The 23,994-nt window shown below is 55.8% G+C and overlaps 1 protein-coding gene across 1 annotated transcript in view; it reads left to right on the forward strand.

Moving 5' to 3' along the window:
* Positions 1-23,994, forward strand: part of HSPG2 (heparan sulfate proteoglycan 2) — a 96,782-nt gene that overhangs the window by 57,509 nt on the left and 15,279 nt on the right. Inside the window, exons 36-74 of the mRNA XM_087820175.1 lie at positions 107-208; positions 723-905; positions 1,341-1,424; positions 3,716-3,808; positions 4,148-4,228; positions 4,444-4,674; positions 6,266-6,379; positions 7,380-7,507; positions 7,647-7,733; positions 8,747-8,805; positions 9,003-9,170; positions 9,312-9,422; positions 11,374-11,474; positions 11,573-11,753; positions 12,567-12,692; positions 12,827-12,979; positions 13,059-13,201; positions 13,478-13,613; positions 13,696-13,850; positions 14,068-14,218; positions 14,830-14,999; positions 15,086-15,233; positions 15,668-15,819; positions 15,999-16,134; positions 16,230-16,381; positions 17,119-17,254; positions 17,384-17,535; positions 17,963-18,101; positions 18,198-18,349; positions 18,922-19,057; positions 19,164-19,315; positions 19,558-19,696; positions 20,211-20,362; positions 20,559-20,706; positions 21,773-21,924; positions 22,319-22,460; positions 22,799-22,950; positions 23,328-23,469; positions 23,584-23,724. Of these exons, the coding sequence (XP_087676301.1) occupies positions 107-208; positions 723-905; positions 1,341-1,424; positions 3,716-3,808; positions 4,148-4,228; positions 4,444-4,674; positions 6,266-6,379; positions 7,380-7,507; positions 7,647-7,733; positions 8,747-8,805; positions 9,003-9,170; positions 9,312-9,422; positions 11,374-11,474; positions 11,573-11,753; positions 12,567-12,692; positions 12,827-12,979; positions 13,059-13,201; positions 13,478-13,613; positions 13,696-13,850; positions 14,068-14,218; positions 14,830-14,999; positions 15,086-15,233; positions 15,668-15,819; positions 15,999-16,134; positions 16,230-16,381; positions 17,119-17,254; positions 17,384-17,535; positions 17,963-18,101; positions 18,198-18,349; positions 18,922-19,057; positions 19,164-19,315; positions 19,558-19,696; positions 20,211-20,362; positions 20,559-20,706; positions 21,773-21,924; positions 22,319-22,460; positions 22,799-22,950; positions 23,328-23,469; positions 23,584-23,724 (5,380 nt within the window). The remainder of the gene's footprint in view (positions 1-106; positions 209-722; positions 906-1,340; positions 1,425-3,715; positions 3,809-4,147; positions 4,229-4,443; positions 4,675-6,265; positions 6,380-7,379; positions 7,508-7,646; positions 7,734-8,746; positions 8,806-9,002; positions 9,171-9,311; positions 9,423-11,373; positions 11,475-11,572; positions 11,754-12,566; positions 12,693-12,826; positions 12,980-13,058; positions 13,202-13,477; positions 13,614-13,695; positions 13,851-14,067; positions 14,219-14,829; positions 15,000-15,085; positions 15,234-15,667; positions 15,820-15,998; positions 16,135-16,229; positions 16,382-17,118; positions 17,255-17,383; positions 17,536-17,962; positions 18,102-18,197; positions 18,350-18,921; positions 19,058-19,163; positions 19,316-19,557; positions 19,697-20,210; positions 20,363-20,558; positions 20,707-21,772; positions 21,925-22,318; positions 22,461-22,798; positions 22,951-23,327; positions 23,470-23,583; positions 23,725-23,994) is intronic.

Raw genomic sequence — 23,994 nt, forward strand, 5'->3', positions numbered from 1 at the left:
GTGTGAGCCTTTCTGGCCATCATATCCACGGGGAGAGGACACTCTCCAGGGCTCCAGCTCTGGGGCCCTGGGATGTCTGAGCTGGCCTATGCCCTCCACCCATCAGAACCGCACATCCCTCTCAGAGGAGCAGTTGCGGGTAGCTGTGTCTACTGGGAGGATCCCAGGACCCCCAGAGGGCAGGGGCCCAGCACAGCGGCTCTCACAGGTAACTCAGGGCCTGGCTTGAACAGTCTGTGTCAGGGGCCCCAGGGAAGAGGCCAGAGAATGTAGTCTAAGCAGGAGCCTTGAGCCGAGGCCCTGGCCTTTCTGAGCCATTTTTTTGTCATGCCAGACCAGGCCCCAGCCCGATGCCCAATCCATTCTAGTGTTGTCCTTGGGAAACTTTCCAGAGCCATGAGTGGCTTGGTCTTGCATCATGGGTACTCTCACGGCGAGTGAGGCCCAAGGAGCACTTCCTTCACACGGATGCCTCTGGGTCTGCCCTTCTCTTGCCGGGTGCACCCCCTATACGGGCTTCTCTCCACTGTCAGGGCCCATAGTCACCTTGGCCCATCCTGGGATAGCCCCATTCGGCTCATGAGGAGCAAAGGGTGGCGGGCACAAGGCCCGAGCGTCAGGTGGCTGGCTGGGCCTGGTGCAGCCAGGGGAGGACAGAGCCTCGTGGCACCCTTCCTGTTCCTCTCTGCTCCTTCCTCTGTCCTTCCTCTCCTGGTCCCCAGGTGGACGAGGCCCAGAGGAGGATGGATGCCGAGATCTGGCAGCTCCTTTCCAGCTTTGCTGCTCACCCCCACCCCCCTCCCCCGGGGCTCCTGCCCCATCCCCAGCCTGCAGCTGCTCTGCGAGCAGTTCCACCCTTCTCCGCCTCCTCCTCAGCTTCTCTGTCTTCTTCCATAGGCTCTCAGGTATGTGCCAGGCACCCACCGAGGGGCCCCCACATGTTTTCTAGACATCGATTGGTTCTGAACCAACTTGACAATTTCTGCACACTGCCTGGACTGTTATTTAGTTCAGATTTTCCTTTAAATCAATCACTACTAACTCAGTTATGCTAGCTGTACATTTTTAAGTACACATTAAGACGGTCATTAAACTTAAAAATGATTTCTGATGTGCCATGTCAGTCACCTTGGGGTCCACAAGAGGCATGCACCAGGTGTGAGGTTACACAGACCCAAACCACACCCAGCGAGAGCACTTGGGGTGTCGGGCCCAGACAAGGGGAGCAAGTTGTCCAAGAGCAGGGCTTGGACCTGGGCTGTGGGGTGGGGGCTCTGTCCTCAGCCCTCGTGGTCCTGCACCTGCTCCCTCCCTTCTCACCACCTGTCCTTCTGTCCTAGTTCTCTCTCTCCTTCGAAGGCTTCTCTCTGCTTCCTGAAAGCCTCTATTATTGGCAGCTGCCCCGAGCCTTCCTGGGGAACAAGGTAACAAGGAGTTGGGAGGGTTACAGGAGTGTCATCAACTCTGAAATATCAGAGGGCCCTTTGTCAAAGCCCTTCATGATCAGATGGGTAGACCGAGGCCCAGAGAGGGGAAGGGACTTGTCTGGAGTCCTACATTCAGGTCAAAGTAGGGCTGAGATTAAACCCAGATCAGCCCTTGCTCTTTAGCGGCCACCAGCCCCTGGCAGAGGGGTTGTCTTACCTTCAAGGGAGCGTAAGGAAGTAGACACCCCTTCTTTAGGCTCCCTTTACTCTGTATCCGGATTGCGAGTGCTACCCTGTAGCTCTTGGCACTACATTTGTTCATTCAAGAAGCATTAATTAGCCCGGCCAGGCGTGGCTCAGCAGTTGAGTGTCGGCCTAGGATCCAGGTGATCGGGGTTCAATTCCCAGTCAGGGCACATGCCCGGGTTGCGGGCTCGATCCCCAGTCGGGGGCGTGCAGGAGGCAGCCGATCAATGACCCTCTCATCATTGATGTTTCTCTCTCTCTCTCTCTCTTTTCCTCTCTCTGAAATCAATAAAGACATATTTAAAAAAAAAAAAAAAAGAAGAAGCATTAATTAGGTACTTACTGTGCACTCTGTTGTGTATGAGACCCTGACCTCTCAGAGTTCATGGCTGGTCTGATTATCATGCCTGTTAGCAGCAGCATTATTATTATTAACATCACTGTTAGTATCGGCATCACCTCTATCTTGTTCCAAAAATGATTTAGTCTTCTAAAGAATACACGTAATTTGCAACACAGTGAAACGTAGAGAAGCAGACAGGAAAGTCTGGCCGGGGGAAATGAGGATGGGGAGCTCTGCTGAAGCCAAGGGCGGAGCTGGACGAGATGGGGACTTGGCAGCATTGGGTTGTGCGCTTGCAGGCACTATACCGAGTGTTGTATTTACGTGGCCTGTGTTACTTAATCCTCATGCTATCCTCCCAGGTAGGTATTATTTTTACCACCATTTCCATAAGAGGAAAGTAAGACTCAGAGAGGTTCAGTGACTTGCCCAAGGCTGTCCAGCCAGTACAGCTGGACTTGAACTCTGGCCTCAGACTACAGTCTGCTCCCTTAGCCACCCTGCTGCACATGCCTGCAGCTTGGTCCTGAACTTGGCAATGAACTTGCTGGCATCCAAAGCAAACAGGAAACCAGGGGTTTCATGGTTATTTGGTTATGGCCCTGAACTTCTTACCCTACCCTGAGCTTGTGGAGAATATCCTCGGGGCCCGTGTAGCCCAGGACCTGGCATGTAGTCAATAGGCATTTAATAAATGCTCAAAACTGAATGAACAAACAAGTGAATAGATGGGCTAGGCCTGATGCACTGTGGTATTGGTTTGAACATCTGCCCTGGTGGCAGAGAAAAGAAAGAAAAGTCCTGTGGGTCAGAGCTGAGGCCCTGGCTGCCCAAGTGAAAGCCTTCGGTGGCAGGTGTAAGGGCCGTTTCATTGTGCGCCATAGAAAACCTAAGTCCAGCTGGCTTCTCTGCAACAAAGAAAAGAATCTATTGTAAGTCCAACGATAGCTGGTGTCAGGCATGGCTGGATCCAGGGGTTCATTAGAACTTATCTCAGTTGTCATCCTTCTCCGGCTTCCAGCGTGGCTGGTAAAGGGAGTTTTTCTGTTCCGGTAGAAGGAGCAGATGTGCCAGGTTCACGTGTGCACCCCCAGTGGAGCGGAGAGGGGGCGTGGTAGAATGTTCAGATTGGCCAGGCCTGGCTCTTGTCTCCACTGAAACTACATGGCCTGCATGTAGGACATGGTTTCTTTTAAAGGAAACCAAGGCTGCACTTTGTAAAAATCGGGGAAATGGATTCTGAGCAAACAAAACCCACCTGCCTAGGAGACAAGACCTCTGAGGGGCCACCCTCAGCCCTACCCCCCTGGCTAAGAACTTGGGACCTTCTGCAACCTCCCCTTGGTGGTCACTGTAATTCCCCCTGTCTACTTTGTGGGTAATTCCTTCTAATGGAAAGGGACTTGGAGCGTGTTTGCTGTGATTGTCAGGCACTTGGAAATGGGAAACCCCCAAAACAGAAAAGAGGCTGCTCAGAGTGATTGCCACCAGCTCTGAGACCCTGAAGGAAGTGAGCTTGTCTCCTAGGCAAGCACAGGCCATGCACACCCACCAGCCTCTGGTTGGGGGTGGCGGGAGGACAGCACAGGTGCAGGTGCAGAAGCACCTTGAGAGGTTTGGCCCCCGCACCTGTATGGTTATATCGCGCCCCAGGGGAGGGCAGAGTCAGCCTGTGACTGCAGGGCTTGCCTCTTTGCAGGTGGCGGCCTATGGCGGGAAGCTGCGGTACACCCTGTCCTACACAGCGGGGGCGCAGGGCAGCTCGCTCTCTGACCCTGACGTCCAGATCATGGTGAGCACGTGGATTTCATGCTGGGCAGGCAGATGGGGGAGCAAGGGGTCACCCGCATTGTTTCTTCTGCCCTTTCAGCCCATCGCCCAGCTGGCCTGGCACCAGCTGGAGGAGTTAGGCCTGTGCCCCCACCTCTTCACCTGATTGCACACTACGCAGGCAGGGGCCCAGCTGCTGGGCAAAGCGGGCAGTGGGCGTGTACTGGATTCCTTTGGGCACATAAGCTGGGAGATTGGAGATGAGAGGCTGGTGTTACAGGGAGGCTGGAACCTGGTGGAGGACTCTGCTGTTCCCAAGAGCCCCTCATTTCCCCTCCAAATCCCTCTGGTGTCTCCCCAGGGCAACAACATCATGCTGGTGGCTTCCCAGCCAGCACTGCAAGGCTCCGAGAGGAAGAACTATGAGATTGTCTTCCGAGAGGTAAGGGGCACTCGGCCACCTTGTATCCAGCCCACCCTTGCTTTGGAGCCTGGCTTTGGCGCCAGCTACCCTGCTTCTCGCTCCCCCACCCTCACCTCAGAGTTGTTCGCCAGTACCTGGAAGGCAGGAGTTGGAGGATGGGGTGCGGGGGCGCTGCAGAAGCATCACACAGAGCCCAATACCCCTCACCCACGCGCTGTCATCCCCCCGCCCAGGAATTCTGGCGCCGGCCTGACGGGCAGCCAGCCACGCGGGAACACCTCCTGATGGCGCTGGCTGACCTGGACGAGCTCCTGGTCCGGGCCACATTCTCCTCTATGCCACTGGCGGCCACCATCAGCGCAGTCAGCCTGGAGGTCGCCCGGCCAGGACCCTCACAGGGACCCCCGGCCCTGGAGGTGGAGGAATGCCGCTGCCCCCCAGGCTATGTCGGCTTGTCCTGCCAGGTGAGTGTGACCAGCCCAGATACCTCTGCTCTGGCACAGCTGGATCAGCAAGCTGGTCACCTAGCATTTCCACAACCTGTGATGAGTCATAACTCTAATGTACTCTGTAATCTTTCATTTATTCTTCCCAACAGCCCTGGAAATGTGCAATTCCCTTTTAACAGGTTTTTTAAAAATATAGGCACTGAAGGGAGAATGGCTTACCATCTCTGGAGGTTAAGCCCCAGCTCATGCTCTCACTGTGCCTACCAGAGACAGGGAGACCATGCCCTGACACACAGTGCTCTAGCCCAAAGCAGAGCATGGAAGTGTCTCAGAGAGGAGAGGGACAGCATGGAGGGAGTAGGATTCTAGGCAGGAAGGCATAATACACAGCCACTGAGGAGGGATGTGTGGGGAAATAGCCTGCAATGCAGAAGGGTCACCCCTGGAAAACGGGGATGGGGGTGGGGGAACTTCCTTAGGCTTGGAACAAGGCTATCAGTGGAAGCTGGGCCCCAGGAAAGATCCTCTGCTGTTGGTGAATGTGATGGATGGGGCAGGGGGAGAAATGGAGTCCTGGGAGGGAAGGACAGTGGGGGTGGAACAGAGGGCTGCCAGTTGGAGAGAATCCAAAAGCACCTGCAGGGATGGCTGGATACCAAACTCCAGGAGAGCGGGCCTGAGCCTGCTGCTGACCACCCAGGCAACCAGTTAGCATTTGATGAGTGAATGTGGAGCTGGGGAAGGAATCACTGAGGGGAGGGGGCAGGGCTGCAATACCAGGCAGGGGCCTGGGAGGTCCACTGTGGGAATGCCCCCCCACCCACTCAGGAACCCCACAGTGGGAAGTCCACATCTCTGCAGTTTTACATCTTTGCTGTGGCCACAAGAACTTTCAAATCCAAATATATGAACTTCAGGTCCCTTGAAATTATAAAATTTAACGCATTTTGAAGGAGAACCCCTGGGGAAAGTAGAATGCTTGGTGCACATTTTCTGCAGTGAAGCAAAACAGATTTATAAACATGCCTTTGAAGTGGTTGGGGAGAGGGGAAGTGCCTGGAGAGATTTCAAAGAAGGAGTGGCGAGCAGAAATTCGTTGTCTTCAGAGCCTGTGATTACTCACTCAGAGAATAAAAACACTCTTGGCTGTATGAGTGCAGCCTCTTTCACTTTATTCAGTGAATAGTTGTAAAGCTTTTTAAGGGCTTGTTCCAAATCTAGGTCTCCTGAACCCTCTTTTTCCATCGAGGGGTTAAGTTTTTTAATAAAGACCCTGCCAGAAGAATTTTCAGGAAGAGAGTCCTGGGGATGCAGATGGGTTCTCCATTCAGGATGAACTAGTATTTCAGTAAATTTAAGTGGCTGGCGATGCCAGGATGGGGTCAGACAATATCCCAGCTTTGGAGTGTTGGAGTAAAGATGAAGACATGGAGGGGGCTGCTGAGAGAGGACGTGGTGATACAGGGCTGGGCCTGGGATTTTCCCTCCAAGAGCCAATGAGAGTCCAGATAGTGGGAAAGGATGGAGGGTGTGAGGTTCTGGGTCTACTGGCTATGGATGGGACCGCACTGGAAATGGAGACCAACCTTCCTCTCTCCTTGTCCAGGACTGTGCCCCGGGCTACACACGCACTGGGAGTGGGCTCTACCTTGGCCACTGTGAGCTATGTGAATGCAATGGCCACTCGGACCTGTGCCACCCAGAGACCGGGGCCTGCTCGGTAAGATGCAAGCAGGGCCAGGGCAGGCGTCAGCTTGGCTGGAACTGGGTGGGGTACCAGGGCTGGCTGTGGGATAGGGAGGGGGTGGGCTTGATAAGGTAGGGCTAGGTCAAGGGCATGGCCTGTGGGGCAAAGAACCTAGACCAGCAGGTCTGGTCACCAAGGGGCTCCAGGCACAGTAGGATAGCCAGACCTATGGAATAACATCCATCTTTATAAAGAAAGCTTCGGTTCCTGTAATTTTGTATCACGCAAGTGACACATGTTCTCTGTAGAAGAGTCAGACTACAGAGTTAACCCAAAACAAAGTAAAAATTGCCTGTTATCCTACCACCTGGAGGTAACCACTGTCAACATTAGTGAGCAGCTCTTTTGCTCTTTTTCTAGGTAAATATTTACACATATTAATATACCTTTTGTTTTCCGTATAAACATAGGATCATTGTGTTTAGTTATCAACTTTTTTCACTTACAAGTTCATGAACATCTTTCCATATCATTAAATACTTTTTATACCCGAACTTTTCAAAACGAGTTGTGTAGAGCCCTCCGGGTATGTGGTCAGGGTTAGGTGGTTGACAGCGCAAGCAACATGCTACATTAATAAAACAAACATGAATCTCTTCAGAGACAAATATGAAACCCATATGTTTTTATAATAAAGCATCTATCTTTAAACTTTCCCCCCTGCATACCCAGGTATATACATTTACTTTCCTACGATATTACAGGTGTTTAGGGAGAAAAAATGTAAGAAACATAATCAGCATCATCATTCTTGATAGATAGTTGGGTGTATATTGATTTTAACCTATCTAGTTCCCTATTTATGGATGTTTAGGTTTATTTCCAGCATTTTACTTTTATAAACACCACTGAGCTGAACATTCTTTAAGATACTTCACAAATGTGGAATTTTCAGATCGAAGGATTCCAAAATTATAAGGCTTTTGGTAAATTCTGCCAAAGGGTGAGTGGCTGACATCCTTATACCTCACAGCAATGCCAGCACAATGCCGCCGGAGAGTTCTGCGAGCAGTGTGCAGCTGGCTACTATGGAGATGCCACAGCCGGAACACCTGAGGACTGCCAGCCCTGCGCCTGCCCGCTGACCAACCCGGAGAACATGTGGGTGCCCTTGCTCACGGCCCAAGGAAGAACTCCCATTGGGGAGTGGAGGGCGCTGCACTGGCTTTCAGGGCAGAATGAAGGGAGCAGGGTGGGGTGTGGGCATCCCATGGCCTGACCTTGGCCTCCTCTGTCCCAGGTTCTCCCGCACCTGCGAGAGCCTGGTAGCTGGTGGGTACCGCTGCACGGCCTGTGAGCCTGGCTACACTGGCCAGTACTGTGAACAGTAAGTTTGCAAATGGGAAGAGTGAAGGGAGAGGGTGTGTGGTAAACTCCTAGATGAGAGCCCTAGATTGTGTTGCTCAGAAAGTTCTCCACCAGGACCAGGTCCCTCTCCTTGATTCCCTGTTGCCCTTGGCACAAGCCCAAGCTCCTTAGGTAGCCTTGTCACTCTTCAGTCTCGTTCCATTTCCAACACCTAATTCTGCTCTAGTTGGGCTTAGAGTCTTGACTACTTGATGTTCAGGTCTTTGCATGGGCCATTTCCTTTACCTGGAACATTCTTCACCCTCAGACTTCCCCTTCCTGGCTAACTCCCATGCGGCCTCCAAGGCTCAGCTTTATTCACTCATTCTGCACATTTCTATCAAGCATCTACGGGGTGCCACGTAGTGTGCGAAGCTGGCGGAGATACAGTGGTGAACAGAACAGATTCCGTCCAGCCCTGTGCAGTCTCCCACCTGGAATGGGAGATAAGACAGCGAAACAGTGATCATACGAATACATCATTACAAACAGTGATGAATTCTCTAAAGAGTGCAGCCTGCTCCCAGGAAATGACAGCTCCGCAGCCCCATTCTGTGGGAAGCCTCTTCATTCTCAGGGCTGGATCTGTGCACTCACAGCCCCCGGTACCTGTCCCTCACTCTCATTTTACATGGTTTTCATGCTGGTTTCCCAGCAGTTAAGTTCTGTAAGAGCAGGGACTCCATGTCCACTGTTGTATTTTCATAACCGAGCATAATGACTGCTTCATAGATGTTAGTTGAATGAGTGTTTGCCTGGGGAATAAAGCCTTTACCACCCCCATACCCAACCTGTTGATATTCCTTTGCACCCTGTTTTCTCAGCTCACCAAGGCCCTGTGTTGGGGCCTCTTTGGTGTCTGAAATGCTCTGAGAGCCCTGAGCTTTCCCACCCCACACTGGGCAGCCGGCTGAGCTTCTGGCTCCCAGGTCTACCATGAGGCCCTGAGTGCCCAGGGAGCTGACAGAGCTACTCCTTGTTCCTCCCCTACAGGTGCGCCCCAGGTTATGTGGGGAACCCCAATGTGCGGGGGGGCCGATGCCTACCACAGGGTAAGTAGGACCATGGCCCCAGGTTGGGGTGATGGGCAAGTCATGGAGCCTAGGGAGTTTGAGAGGTACTAGGTCTGGGGGACAGGGCTGGGAATGGGGCAGGCCAGTCTTTGGAAAGGTAGAGGTACTGAGATAGTGCCACATGCGGGGGGCCTCCTACCTGAATGAGCTTTCCCATCCCCCTCTTTCCCCACCAGCAGACCAATCCCCGCTGGTAGTCCAGGTACAACCAACTCGGAGCATTGTGCCCCAAGGTGGCCCCCACTCCCTGCGGTGCCAGGTCAGTGGGAGCCCACCCCACTACTTCTACTGGTCTCGTGAGGACGGACGGCCTTTGCCTAGTAGCACCCAGCAGCGACATCAAGGTACCCGTGGCCCCAACCCCAGTGGGAAGGGAGACACAGGCCTGCCCCTGTCCTGCTGGGGTCCTGTCCTTACACAGGGCAGGAGGGTGGTAGGAGGAGGAGTGCATCTGGACTGACGAGCTCCCATCTGCCCCCCACCAGGTTCTGAGCTCCACTTCCCCAGTGTCCAGCCCTCGGACTCTGGAGTCTACATTTGCACCTGTCGTAACCTCCATCACGCCAATACCAGCCGGGCAGAACTGCTGGTCACTGGTGAGTTCCTACTTCCCTCGTCCCCAAGACGGCCTGTCCTGGGCTGGGCTGAGGCTACAGACCCGGGCAGCTGGTGCACCCATCTACCAGAGGGGATGGTGGTTGCCTGGATAAGGCCTCTGGCCATGGAGATGGAGAGAGGTGATGGAGTCAAGACTGGTTTTAGAGCAGAGGTGGCAAGACTTGATTGTGATCACTGAGGGAGAGAGAAATGTCTAGGGTGTTGCCCAGCCATCTGGTTTCAAGCAGCTGGGCAAGTGGGGTCCCATTTACTGAGATCAGAGAGGCTTAATAGGAGGGTGTCTTCATTTGGGCTCCCCTAAATCTGAGACAAGGATTTATGTGTAAGTAGTTTATTCAGAGAAGTAAGACAGGGAAGAGAAGGCAGCCAGTAAAGGTGTTATTGAGTAAGTTACCACCATGAGCAGTTGTTTAATGCAGCCAAAGGAACTCTGGGAAACTCCAGAGTAAAATGTGTACCTTGGAGTCACCCTGCCCCAGGATCAAGGGAGCTCTTATCAGCCATCAGTTGGGGCCTGTTCTAGGAGCATCAATTCCCCTGCATTCTGCCCCACCTCTTGGGCAGGCACAGTGGTCTCTGGTGACCTGAGAAAGTCCTGGTGCAAAGAAGTGCAGCAGCTGGCAGGTGTCAGACGGGGTGGCACTGAATGGACAGGGTGAGGGGACTGAGCCAGGGCAAGCAGCAGCACCTGCTACAAACAGGTCAGGGAGAATCCCAAGTTTGAGATGTCTGGGGAAACATCTAAGTAGGTACATCAGGTAGGCATTGGATATGTAAGTCTGCAACTCAAGAAGGAGGCTCTGGCCAGAGAGATGAATTTGCAAGCTGTTGGCATAAGGGTGATGTTTAAAGCCATGGGGCAGGGTGAAATTACCCAGGGAGAGTGTGGCTTGAGAACAGGGCCAGGACAGAGCCACAAGGAATTCCAACTTTAATGTGTCAAGTTGAAGAGTCTCTTTTACAGGAAGAGACTGAGCAGGTGGGCCAATGAGCAAGGAGGAGACCAGGGAGGTGCGTGTTGGAAGCCCAGAGGGGCGAAGCCTTCCAGGAGGGGGCGCTCAGCCTCACCATATGCCCTGAGGAAGTGAGATATGGCCAAGGAATAGCCCTTGGAGATCATGCTTTAACAAGGGTTGTTTTCAGTGGAGAGAAGGCATAGAAACCGGGTTAGAGTGAGGCAGGAAATGGATGGGAAGGCAGCCAGTGCAGACAACTCTTTCAAGAGTCTTGGCACTGAGGGAGACCAAGAAATGGGGTAGTAGCTGGGGGGAGTATGGGGTCAAGGGGGCCTTTTCAGAGATGGGAAATTCTAGAATACATTTGTCTGTGGAGAGGAATGATCCAGTGGAGAGGGAGAGACTGATGTAGCAAGCGTGGTCACAGCAGAGGGAGGAAGTCCTTGGAGGGGCTCCGGCACTCAGAAGTGGGGGGTGTGGGAAGAGTCTCTTTCTTCAGGGACCAGGAAGGAGGGAAGATGGGAAATTCCTGTCTAGGAGTTTCAGTCTTCTCAACAAGTGTGAATTGAAGCCATTAGCTATGAAAGTGGAAGGAGGTTCTGGAGGGTGGAGAGGATGAGAGGAGGTGTGAAATGGTTTTGGGGAGGGTTGAAACTTGAACCAGACAGAGGCCCAGTTGCAGTGAAGTACGAAGTGTTCAGAGCTCACTTGTGGTCTGTGGTCATGAACTGGAGCCAAGTGGTATCATGGTGTGATGTTCTCCATCACAGCCCACTGGCTGCTCAGTGCCAGCAGAAAACAGACAGACAGTGGAGTTCCAATGGATGAGGGAGGGAGGTGCCAGGGAGTGAACGGAATCTAAGCTAGACAGGGAAGCAAGTGACACCCAGACAAGATGAAGGAGAGAGAGAACTGGCCACAGGACAGGGGCCTGGCCAGCACATCACTCACTGGGGGCCTCCCATCCCCGCAGAGGCTCCAGGTAAGCCCATCACAGTGACAGTGGAGGAGCAGCGGAGCCAAAGTGTGCGCCCCGGAGCCGATGTCACCTTCATCTGCACAGCCAAGAGCAAGGTGGGCAAGGCATGGAGTGGTCACCGGGGAGACTCTGCCTCCTGGGGTCTCCAAGCACCACCCCTAACCCCCATCCCATCCCCTTGCCCCACCTGCAGTCTCCGGCTTACACCTTGGTGTGGACCCGCCTGCACAATGGGAAACTGCCAGCCCGAGCCATGGATTTCAACGGCATCCTGACCATTCGCAATGTCCAGCCAAGTGACGCGGGCACCTATGTATGCACCGGCTCCAACATGTTCGCCATGGACCAGGGCACAGCCACACTGCATGTGCAAGGTATACTGTTCATGTCCATGCCTGACTCACCCTCCCCAGCCTTCCCCAGTGCCCACCAGGACTTGTGTTCAGCTGACAGTTCCTGAGCATCCATGATATGCCAGGTCCTGGCCTAGACTCTGAAGAAACAGGGCAAAGAAGGTCAAACAGGGGCTCTGCCCTCTTGCACTACATACATGTTCTAGTAGGACGGAGATAAACAAGGGAACAAACGAACATCCAGCATAATTACAGCACGGTGATGCGTGTTGGGATAGTAATAAATGGTGATGGGAAAGTGAGAAATGAGGTGGGAGAATGGTGAGCTACTCTACATGGGGTGGTCAGGGAGGGCCTCTCTGAGGAGATGACATCTGAGCTGAGACCTGAAGGAAGAGGTGTTCAGCCACTCAAAGAGTTGGCAGAGAGTGTTCTTGGCAGAGGAAGCAGCCCGTGCAAAGGTCCTGAAGCAGGAGCATGTTGATGTGTTTGAGAAATGGCAAGGCCAGTGTGGCTAGAGCTGTGGAGCTGGGGGGGCAGGGGGGCAGGGCGGTGCTGATAAATTTGAAGATGTGGGCAGAGCTGAGTGCATGTAGTACTTGGGGGATCACAGCAGGGAGTTTGGATTTTATTCTAAAAGTGACAGGGAGCCATAAATAGGCCTTAAATTAGGAAATAACAAGATCCCATTGACATTTCAAAGGCTCCCTCTGACTGCTCAGCGGACAAATGGCCATGAGGGGCTGGAGTGGAAGCAAAGGGCAGCCTAGAGGCTGTTGCCATGGGTCAGAAGACACTCCCCCCAACCACATGTTCTTTCTCCTCCCCTGTCAGCCTCAGGCACCCCATCTGCCCCCGTGGTCTCTATCCACCCACCGCAGCTCACAGTGCAGCCTGGGCAGCTGGCCGAGTTCCGCTGCAGCGCCACAGGGCACCCCACGCCCACCCTTGAGTGGACAGGTGAGGCCGCTGCAGAAATCACATTCAGCGCCTGGCTCTCCTGGATATGGGAAGCCAGGGGCAGCACTCTAGGCCGGGGGAGGGGGGCAGCAATGCCCATCCCAGCAGGTGCTGACCCCACTTCTCCATGTTAGGGGGCCCTGGTGGCCAGCTTCCTCAGAAGGCACAAGTCCATGGTGGTATCCTGCTCCTGCCAGCTGTCGAGCCCTCGGACCAAGCACAGTACCTGTGCCGTGCCCACAGTAGCACCGGGCAACATGTGGCCAGGGCCATGCTCCATGTGCATGGTGAGAGGGCAGGGCTGAGGGTGGGGCTGGGAACACATGGGCAGCCCAGAGAGGTGTTCTCACAGAGCTCTGTCTATAGGGGGCAATGGGCCCAGGGTCCAAGTGAGTCCAGAGAGGACCCAAGTGCACGAAGGCCGCACTGTCAGGCTGTACTGCAGGGCTGCAGGTGTGCCCAGTGCCACCATCACCTGGAGGAAGGAAGGGGGCAGCCTTCCCCCACAGGTGAGGGGATCCATCCAGGCCAGGCCCACAGGCTTAACAGAGTCCTAGCACTTGCCATCTGCTCCTTCCACCTGTACATCCTACCCCATCTCCACCTCTTCTGGTTCCCTTTGCTTCCAGGAGGGTGGCCTGGCTCCATCCTCCTTGTGCCCAACTGGGCCCTAATATTGGCTCTGGACTTGGCTCGACCTTTTGCCCCCTCGGCCTACCCTCACTGGCTAGCCCTTGCCAGCTGCCTCAGCCCCTCGGGCGGCTGACCCTTCTCCTGCGTGGCAGGCCCGGTCTGAGCGCACAGACATCGCCACGCTGCTCATCCCAGCCATCACGACCGCTGACGCCGGCTTCTACCTCTGCGTGGCCACCAGCCCCGCGGGCACCGCGCAGGCCCGGATCCAAGTGGTCGTCGTTCCAGGTGCAGGGCCTCTGGGGACTGAAGGAGTGGAGAGGGCAAGCCAAGGCTCCCCTGCGGCCTACTCACTCCCCGCTGCCCCCAGCTTCAGGTGCCAGCCCCCCGCCAGTCCGGATTGAGTCCTCATCACCCTCTGTGACTGAAGGGCAGACACTAGACCTCAACTGTGTGGTGGCAGGGCTGGCCCAAGCCCAGGTCATGTGGTACAAGCGAGGGGGCAGCCTGTCTCCCCACACGCAGGTATGAGGGTCCCTGAGCCCGTGGCAGGATCCTGGGGGCGGGCCTGTGCCCAGGGAAGCCCACGCAGCCCTGGCACCCTCCGAGCAAGGATCAGCCCTTATTTTCCTTCCTCTCCAGCTCCCGGCAGGGGGCGGCTCAGTGGAGCCAGTGGGAGTTTAGAGAGTGGTGACCACAGCCCCTTCCCATCCTCACATACCCCTTTCCCCACCCGATCCAGGTGCACGGAACCCTACTTCGGCTCTCCCAGGTTTCCTCAGCTGATTCCGGAGAGTATGTGTGCCGAGTAGAGAATGGGTCAGGCTCCAAGGAGGCCTCCATCACCATCTCTGTCCTGCACAGCACCCATTCAGGCCCCAGCTACACCCCAGGTGAGGAGCCAGGTGGGCCTGGGCAGAGGCCGAGCCCTGGGATCTCCTCGCTGTTCCCAGGGAAGGTGCTTGTGGTCTCTTCAGGGCAAGAGGGGCCTCTAGGCAGGCTTTGATCCTCTGCTCCCTGCTTGGGGCAGTGAGGGGACTGAGGTGGGGATAAGGTTGATCCAGTTTACCTGGGACCCCATGATGAGGATACTGTTTTCATAATTCATCAGGACGCATCAGAATCAGGGTTGAACACTGAGTAGGGAGTCAGGCTACTCTGGGTTCAAATCCTGATTCTACCCCTTGGTAGCCCTGAACTGGTTATTTAACCTCTGGGGCCTTAGTTTCCTCCTGGGTGAAATGAGGACAGTACCACCACCATATGGCAGGAAAACAGCAAACACTATAGAAGGGAGCTGTGGCATTGCCTGCATCTTTTGGCCTAGCCTGGGCACAAAGAACCAGAGCAACTCATCACAGATTAAGGTGTGGGCAAATAGACCTTGAACTCTGAGTTGGAGGTTGGGGAGAGAAAGAGGGGTCTGGCTGGCCATGCTGAGCCAGAAGAGCATGGTCCCGGCCCCAGAAAGGCCTCCCATCTGACCACCCTCTTTGTGCCCCAGCTCCTGGTAGAGCCCCAGGTCAGGAAAATACCCAGCCCATCCGCATCGAGTCCTCCTCCTCCCATGTGGCTGAAGGACAGACCCTGGATCTGAACTGTGTGGTGCCCGGGCAGGCCCATGCCCAGGTCACATGGCACAGGCGTGGGGGCAGCCTCCCCGCTCAGCACCAGGTACAGCAGCCCCCCATGGCCAGCCTGCTGGAGGGATTGGATTGGGCAGCTCTGGCTCCCTCCCAACCTTCCCTGTTTGCATTTAGACCCACGGCTCGCTGCTGCGGCTGAACCAGGTGTCACCAGCTGACTCCGGCGAGTACGTGTGCCGAGTAGTCCTTGGCTCTAGGCCCTTAGAGACCTCTGTCCTGGTCACCATCAAGGCCTCCGACTCCAGCACTGGCTCCATACCTGGTGAGTGACTGCCAATGACAGGGCTTACTGGAGGAGGGTGAGAGCCTTCCAAGGTGCTGAGGTCCTAGGGACTCCTGTTGTGACTTGGGGCAGGACGCTCACATTGGAGCCCAGGCGGACTTTGCCTCTCTGAGTAATTCACCATCTGCCCATCGGTCTTTGGCCGCGTCACTTCTCCTGTTTCTGCTGCTGCCTCACGCTCTCTCCCAGCCTCAACCACATTCGTCTCTCCCACTTCCTCGCTCCATCCTGCAAGGCTTTGCCCCTGCCCCGGCCCTTCCCTTGGGGTTGCTCAGCTGAGGACATCAAGCCCAGGCCACCAGCCCCCCAGACATGGGCCTGGCCTCAGAAGACAAGGCTGAGCTGGCTCCAGGATAGGCAGCTCTTGCCCTCTCTGCTGGTAGCATCTACCACCCTCACCCCTGTCCCCACAGCCCCAGGACCTGTCCCTCCTGTCAGGATCGAGTCTTCATCCCCCACAGTGGCTGAGGGGCAAACCCTGGACCTGAGCTGTGTGGTGGCAGGGCAGGCCCATGCCCAAGTCACGTGGTATAAGCGTGGTGGCAGCCTCCCCGCCCGGCACCAGGTACACAGTAGCAAAAAGGTGGGAGGGCGTCAACCAGGCTGAGCCATGGATAGGATTGCAGGGATCCTGGCCTCTGAGCTGAGGGGCTGGCAGTTCCTGGCTCAGAGGAGCAGGGAAAGGGGAGGGGGCATCTGTTGGGCTCTGGGAAACCCTCTCACACCCCTGCCCATGCTGCCCAGGTCCGCGGCTCCCGCCTCTACATCTTCCAGGCGTCACCAGCTGACGCGGGCGAGTATGTTTGCCGGGCCAACAATGGTGTGGAGGCCTCCATCACAGTCACAGTAACCGGCACCCAGGGAGCCAACTTTGCCTACCGTGAGTAGGGCCACCAGGCTGGGCTGGGACAGAGAAAGGGGATAGACAGGGGCGGCTGCAAAGAGCTGGAGTGACCCGCTGTCCATCTCCCCCAGCTCCTGTTGGCACGCAGCCCATCCGCATCGAGCCCTCCTCCTCCCATGTGGCTGAAGGGCAGACCCTGGATTTGAACTGTGTGGTGCCTGGGCAGGCCCATGCCCAGGTCACGTGGCATAAGCGTGGGGGCAGCCTCCCTGCCCAGCACCAGGTACAGGACTAGAGGATGGATGGGCCAAGAAGGAGACAGGAGGGAGGCCCCTGGGTGGTGGGGTCAGAGATGGGGAGTGCCGGGGCTCCTCTGAGGCAGGGGCAGCCTTGGACCCGATTGAACGGGCGTATAGTGAATGGTTAGAACCCAGACTGTTGGACGGCAGTCCTCGGCATGAATGCTGCTTGACCACTTACTAGCTTGTGACCTTGGGCATGGTACTTAACCTTTCTGCACCATAGTTTCAGCACCTGTTAAGTGGTAATAACAGCACCTACCTTACACAATTGTCTTGAGGAAGAAGTGAATTAATATGCAAAGCACTCAGAGCTCTGGCTCATAGAAAGTGCTATAGGCTGTGTGGTTATTATACCGTTAGCTATTACGGTATTTTATAGAATTTAGGATGCCATTGATTTCAAGATACACCATTATTTTATGTGCCTCTAAGAAAAAAACGCTGCCATTTCATTGTAAGATTATTCACTGTAAGATGCATCGAGACTTCAGAGACATCAGAAAGTGTCTCAGAATTGATGGAATGTGGTATTAGTGCTTGTCCGGTTCACCATGGCTCCTCCTGACCACCCACCACTGCTGGGATGATATCCCCCTCTTTGCCACCCCTAAGCAGGACCTAGCTAATGGCCAGGCCTCAGGGGTCAGAGAGGAAGAGGCATGTTATAGGTGCAGGGGTCTCATAGGGCCCCCTCTGACCTCACCTCCATTCCTGCCAGACCCACGGCTCACTGCTGAGGCTATACCAGGTGTCCCCAGTTGACTCGGGCGAGTATGTGTGCCGCGTGGTAGGGGGCTCAGTGCCCCTGGAGGCCTCTGTCCTCGTCACCATTGAGCCTGTAGGCTCCGTGCCTGGTAAGTGGTGCTGGGGGAAGGGGAGGGCTAGGGCCCCAGCCAGGGGAGGCTTCCACTCAGCAATGGCAGGATCTCAGAAGACCAAAAGCTCCTACCTTCCCTCACCCACGCCTCCTCCTCCCGTTGCAGCGCTCGGGGTTACCCTCCCAATCCGGATTGAGTCCTCCTCCTCACACGTAGCAGAAGGGCAGACCCTGGATCTGAACTGCCTGGTCACTGGGCAGGCCCACGCCCAGATCACATGGCACAAGCGTGGGGGCAGCCTTCCTGCCCGGCACCAGGTAGGAGGAGGTGGGAGCTAATAAGAGGCCTGAAGGGACTTTGTGACTACAGAATATGAACCACAGGCTTTGAATTCAGGCATATTCGAGTTCAGATGCTGCTCTCTGCCCCTGGCCTGCTCTGTAACTTCAGGCCAGTCATTTGACCTCCCAATCCTCAGTGTCCTCATCTGCCACATGGGCTCACACTGCCTACTTCACGTGCGCTGTAGCACATTAACAAATGCTGGTCCCCCACGTCTTCCTGTTGGACCCAGTCTCCACACTGGGACAGGGAACTGAAGGGTCACGAATGGCTGTTCTCCCTGGAAGTGTTTCCCTCAAGCTCCAGCAGGGGAGCGAGGCTGGGAGGGGCCAGAGAAGGGAACAGGAGCCTGGCTGTGAGCCCATGCCCAGCTCTGAACCTGCCTGCCTCCTGCCCTCTCAGGTGCATGGCTCTAGGCTGCGGCTGCCCCAGGTGACTCCAGCCGACTCTGGGGAGTACGTGTGCCGTGTGGGCAGTGGCTCGGGCATCCAGGAAGCCTCAGTCCTTGTCACCATCCAACAGCGCCTTAGCCCCTCCCACTGTGAGTATCTTGGGGGTCATAGAAAGTGGTGTGCGGCTGCTAGGGCCTCTCCACCCTCAGTGGCTCCCACACCCTGCCTTCGTCTCACCCTCCTAGCCCAGAGTGTGGTGTATCCAGTCCGCATCGAGTCCTCTTCAGCCTCCCTGGCCAATGGACATACCCTGGACCTCAACTGCCTGGTGGCCAGCCAAGCCCCCCACACCATCACCTGGTATAAGCGTGGAGGCAGCCTACCCAGCCGGCACCAGGTACTCAGCCAGCAGGCAGGGAGGGCCCTGATGGGAATCAGGAGGGGCTTTCATTAACTCCTCTGTGATCATTTAGTCATTCAACAAACATCGAATGTTCTTGCATACATTGTATGGGCCCTGGGCCAGTGTTGAGGATATAGAGATAAGTCCCTCTGACCTCAGTTGAATCCTGCATTTTAACAGAACATTCTGTGAGTCACTCCCTCAGTCCATTTCCCTGAGAACTTGCTCCAGGCCAAGTCCGGCACCTGGCACTAAGGATTCCAAATGGAATGAGGTGCCTGCCCTCAAGGAATTCACAGGCTAGAGAGTGAGGCAGACATGCCATCTGATAGCAGTGTAACAGGAGCCACAGCAGGGCACTGTGGAGTCACCAGAATGGGCCTCAGCAGAACAGTACACACCCCAGCCCAGAGCCTGAGGAAGGCCACTGAGGAAGTTCTGAAGGAGACCAGAGTGAGGGCCAGCCCCGGGCAAGGCAAGGACGCTCCTGGAGTCCACGGCTGGCAGCAGCAGTGCCCAAAATGTAGAGATGCTGCCCTCACCCACTAACACTTGCTCCCCCTCAGATCGTGGGCTCCCGGCTACGGATCCCCCAGGTGACACCAGCGGACTCAGGCGAGTACGTGTGTCATGTCAGTAATGGCGCCAGTTCCCAGGAAACCTCGTTGATTGTCACCATCCAGGGCAGCAGCTCCTCCCATGGTGAGAGCACACAAGGCAGGGGGCTCAGGAAGCAGGTGCAGGGGGAGGTTCCTGGCGCCATCCCTGTTGGCTGACTCTGGCTATATCCAACCCTTTCTGTCCCCAGTGCCCAGTGTCTCCCCACCGATCAGGATCGAGTCTTCGTCCCCCACGGTGGTCGAAGGGCAGACCTTGGATCTGAACTGCGTGGTTGCTGGGCAGCCCCAGGCCATTATCACATGGTACAAGCGTGGAGGCAGCCTTCCTGCCAGACACCAGGTACAGAGTGGCAATGGGGTTGGTGGAACCCTCGCCTCCTGGGGTGTGTACAAGAACAGCCCCGTGGGCAAAGAACCCGAAGCATTAGCTGGCAACCCTGGGGCCATCCTCCCTCCTGCCCTGGGTAGACAGAGGGTAACCTCAGCATGACTGACAAGGGAGGCCTGGGAGGAGGCCTGACCTAGCCTGTGACCCCTTGGCCCCTTGACTCCCTCTCTCCTTCCTCTCCCGTCTACCCCCAGGCCCAGGGCTCCCACCTTAGGCTGCACCAGATGTCTGTGTCCGACTCGGGCGAGTACGTGTGCCGGGCAAACAATAACATCGATGCCCGGGAGGCTTCCATCATGGTCCAAGTCTCCCCCAATGCCGGCAACCCCTCCGGTGAGTCTGATGAAGACCCTGGAAGGGACCGGGAGACACTGGGCCTTTCACAAGAAGGGCCTTGCAAAAAGGCGCCTGGGTTTGAATCCTGCCTGTACCACTAAGGGACTTGAGTGCGTTACCCTCCTCCCCCAGCTTCAGTTTCCTCCTCAGGGAAATGGGGATATTGGTCATCCCAGCCTCATAGAGCTGTCTCAAACAGTGCCATCAGGCACATGTGGCAATTAAATTATTTTAAATTTCAAATCTATATCCTCACATTTCAAGTGCTCAGTGGCCACATGTATATAGCTAGTAGCCACTGTATTGGGCAGTGCAGGTGCTAGAATGTTTCAGTTATCAAAGAAAGTTTATGAAGACTGAGTAACATACATAAAATGCTTAGAGCAGTGCCCAGCACACTGTAAGTTCTTAATAAGTGTTAGCTATTATTATTCCCTCGGGGGTGGGGCTTTTATGGCTATTCCCAAATCCGACTATGGCCAATCCCCGACTTGGTGTTCCTGTGCCCCAGCCCCTGGTGGTGCCGTGCCCGTCAGAATTGAGTCATCGTCTTCGCACGTGGCCGAAGGGCAGACCCTGGATCTGAACTGTGTGGTCCCTGGACAGGCCCACGCCCAGGTCACATGGCACAAGCGTGGGGGCAGCCTCCCAGCTCACCACCAGGTATGGGAGTTTGCGGGCAGGAAATAGTGGGAGGGCTGCTGGCTGTGGAGGCCCTGGATCAGGGTCTGCCCCCTAAGCTCTGCCCAGGGAGGAGGCTGGGCAACCCTGTGGGGTGCAGTGCCTCCCTGGCCCCCATCCTTCAAGGGTTCCGAATGCCATGTCTGCACCTCTGTCTCCCTGTCCTGTCCCCGCTCAGGCTCACGGCTCACGGCTGCGGCTGTACCAGGTGTCCCCAGCTGACTCGGGCGAGTACATGTGCCGCGTGGTGAGCAGCTCTGGCTCCCTGGAGGCCTCAGTCCTGGTCACCATTGAGGCCTCTGGCTCTAGCGCTGTTCCTGTCCCTGGTGAGGGTCCCTATGGTGGTGCTAGAAGGCTAGAGAAGGGAGGGAGGGGACCCAGCAGGCAGAGGTCGGGAATCAGGTCAAGTGGGGTTCAGCTCTAGGGCCCAAGAGCACAGACTTTGGAGTCTGGCATGTGAGGGCTTGGGTTCCAGCTCCTCTGTCCACAATCTGAGATGTTGCACAGTCCTCTCCTCTCTGTGTTTCACTTTCCTCGTCTGTAAAGTGGAGATAGTCGTGCCCTTGCAAGACTTACCTGAGTTCCCTAAAGACTGGAAGTGTACCTGTAAGGAACTCTAGGGGGCATGTGAGGGTGATTTTAGGTGGCATCCTAATAGACATCTTCTATATTAATAGTGGTATATTAGGGGGAAAAGGGCAACATATCAGACCTGTCATGATTTCATGGAAATTATGACCTATAATGGAGCTAAGTATTAAAGGGTTTTTTAAAGTGAGTCAATCAAAAGGAAAATGTAATGTAATGAACAGCACGGGGAGCACATGGCTACATCAGACATCATGGTAACAGTGCATGAGGAAGTAATAAACATGATATAGCACAAGTAATGTTGTATTTACCCATATTAACTCATTTCATCCTTACAATAATGTTTAGAGGTAGGTATGATTGCTCTCTCCATTTTACAGATGGAGAAACTGAGACACAGAGAGGTCAAGCACCTTTCCAAAGGTCACAGAACTAATAAATGGCAGAGCTGGGTTTTGAACCCAGGCAGTCTAGCCCCAGAGTCTGAGTTCTTAGCCACACACTGCTCAAGTTTAGGAAACATCAGTGATCTGTGTGGAGGTGCCTGGCCCTGAGCCCTGGCTGCCAATGGTGCTGGGAGCACAGGAGGAGATGGTGGGACCAGTGTCTGGGGCAGGGCTGGGAAAATGAGGTGCCTCTAACCCGTAGACCAGCCTAGCTGCTCCCGCCCTCAGGAGAATGGGAAAGGGGGAATGGAAGTCACCTCCCCATGGTCTCTGGCCTGAACATCTGGGCATCCAGGCAGGGGCTGAGGGCACAGGGGTGGGGTTCCCAGCTCACTGACCTCTACCTGTGTCACAGCCCCAGGCAGAACCCCCCCCATTCGAATTGAGACCTCCTCCTCCCATGTGGCCGAAGGGCAGACCCTGGATCTGAAATGTGTGGTGCCTGGGCAGGCCCATGCCCAAGTCACGTGGCACAAGCGAGGGGGCAGCCTTCCTGCCCGGCACCAGGTAAGGGAGCTGGAGAAAGCAAGATGTGGGTACCCCCCACTCCAACCCCTGCCCAGGCAGGCCTGTCGGAATCCAGCCCCAGAGGGAAGGTGGCCCCAAGATCACTGGGTGTCAACTAATCAACAACAGGCTGGGCACACAGGGCCACTCCTGACTCTCCCCCCCAGCACCTTGTTGGGAATTAGAAGGCGACAGCTCTTACTCAAGACTGGATTTCCTCCTTCCAGAAAAAATGTCATAATAAACATACTCCACAATGTCTGATGTCAGGGTGCAGCCTGCATAACTGTTCATGTCAGTCCTGGGGTACAGGTACCAAAGGGCTTGGACATCTGAAGGCCTTGGCCACTGGCCCCTAGCTCATTCTCCCCACTCTTACCCCACCCTTGGCCAGGTCCACGGGCCCCTGCTGAGGCTGAACCACGTGTCCCCAGCTGACTCTGGCGAGTACTCATGTCAAGTGACCAGCAACTCAGATACCCTGGAGGCTTCTGTCCTGGTCACAATTGAGGCCTCCAGCCCAGGCCCCATTCCTGGTGAGTGATGGGAACAGTGGGTGGTGCTGGGCACTGGCTTGTCGGGGGCCCTTTCTGGCCTTGCTCCTCCCTCCTCTCCCAGCAGGGTCTGGAGCTCGGCTCCATGCAGGTTCTCCAGGTGCTCCCCCAACCACCAGGGTCTAGCGCCGAGTCTCACCATGGCATCTTGGCCCCCAGGGAATAGAGACCCTTCTTTGGTCAATGGTGCCCAGCCATGTCAGCCACTCTCAAGCCACTGCACCTCCAGGAGGACCAGTTGGCATTCACTGCCCCCACCATAGGTCCCTGCCTTCACCCCCAGGAGCCTTGTCTTTCTTACCCACCCATTGTACCCACAGCCCCAGGACTGGCCCAGCCAATCTACATTGAGGCCTCCTCCTCCCACGTGGCTGAAGGACAGACCCTGGACCTGAACTGTGTGGTTCCCGGGCAGGCCCATGCCCAGGTCACATGGTACAAGCGCGGGGGCAGCCTCCCCGCCCAGCACCAGGTACAGGGGCCAGGATGGGGTGGTTCCAGGCAGGCAGGGTTTGACCTGCAATTGCCTTCTGCACCCCAAACCTCATGCAAACCCCAGCCTGCTTGGGGACCCCAGGGAAGAAAATTCTTTTGGGGGAAGAGTTCACCAGCCTGGGAGTCGAGACACCCAGTTTTTCTCCTGGCTCTGCGGCTGAACTGTTTCCTGAGCCAGTTTCCTCTGTAGAGTGGGTGGGTTGGATGTGTAGGATTCTGTGAATGATGCTCATCTATCAGCTGGAGCCCTGAGCTCCGAGACCCAAGGGAGAACTCTTGGGCACTGGAATGGCCAGGCCTAGGGACTTGGCCAAGTGCTTTGGCCTGATGGCTGCCCCATCCTTGCTCCAACAGACCCACGGCTCCCAGCTACGGCTCCACCACATCTCCCCTGCCGATTCCGGCGAGTACGTGTGCCGCGTAGTTGGCGGTTCAGGCCCCGAGCGGGAGGCCTCCTTCACAGTCACTGTCCCACCTAGTGCGGGCTCCTCCTACCGTGAGTGTGGCAGATGCCATGGGCAGGGGAGGGAGGAGAGACTCTGGGGCTGAGGCAGAGGGGTTGAGCCAACCCAGCCCTGCTGAGCCGCCCTCTGCACCTCTCATCCCCCAGGCCTTAATAGCCCTGTCATCTCCATCGACCCACCCAGCAGCACAGTGCAGCAGGGCCAGGATGCCAGCTTCAAGTGCCTCATCCACGATGGGGCAGCCCCCATAACCCTTGAGTGGAAGACTCGGAACCAAGAGCTAGAGGGTGAGCTGGTGGGGTGGGCGGGGCTGGAGGCAGGTATGAATGCATAGTGATCACCACTGGGGGACAGGCAGAGGCTGAGGATGGCACCAAACTCACAGTGTGACCCTGTAAGGCCCTTCCCCTCTGGGGCCTCAGTGTCCTCATCTGGATGGTAAAGGGGACTGGACCCAGGAGTCTGCAAGGACTCTTTCATGTGCCATCTGTGACCCTGTGAGCTGACCACCCAAGCTGGAGGGATCAGGGGCGTGGGCAGCACCAAGGCATGGGACA

The sequence above is a fragment of the Miniopterus natalensis genome, chromosome 9 (genome assembly GCF_054644295.1).
Source record: "Miniopterus natalensis isolate mMinNat1 chromosome 9, mMinNat1.hap1, whole genome shotgun sequence".
Lineage (NCBI taxonomy): Eukaryota > Metazoa > Chordata > Mammalia > Chiroptera > Miniopteridae > Miniopterus > Miniopterus natalensis.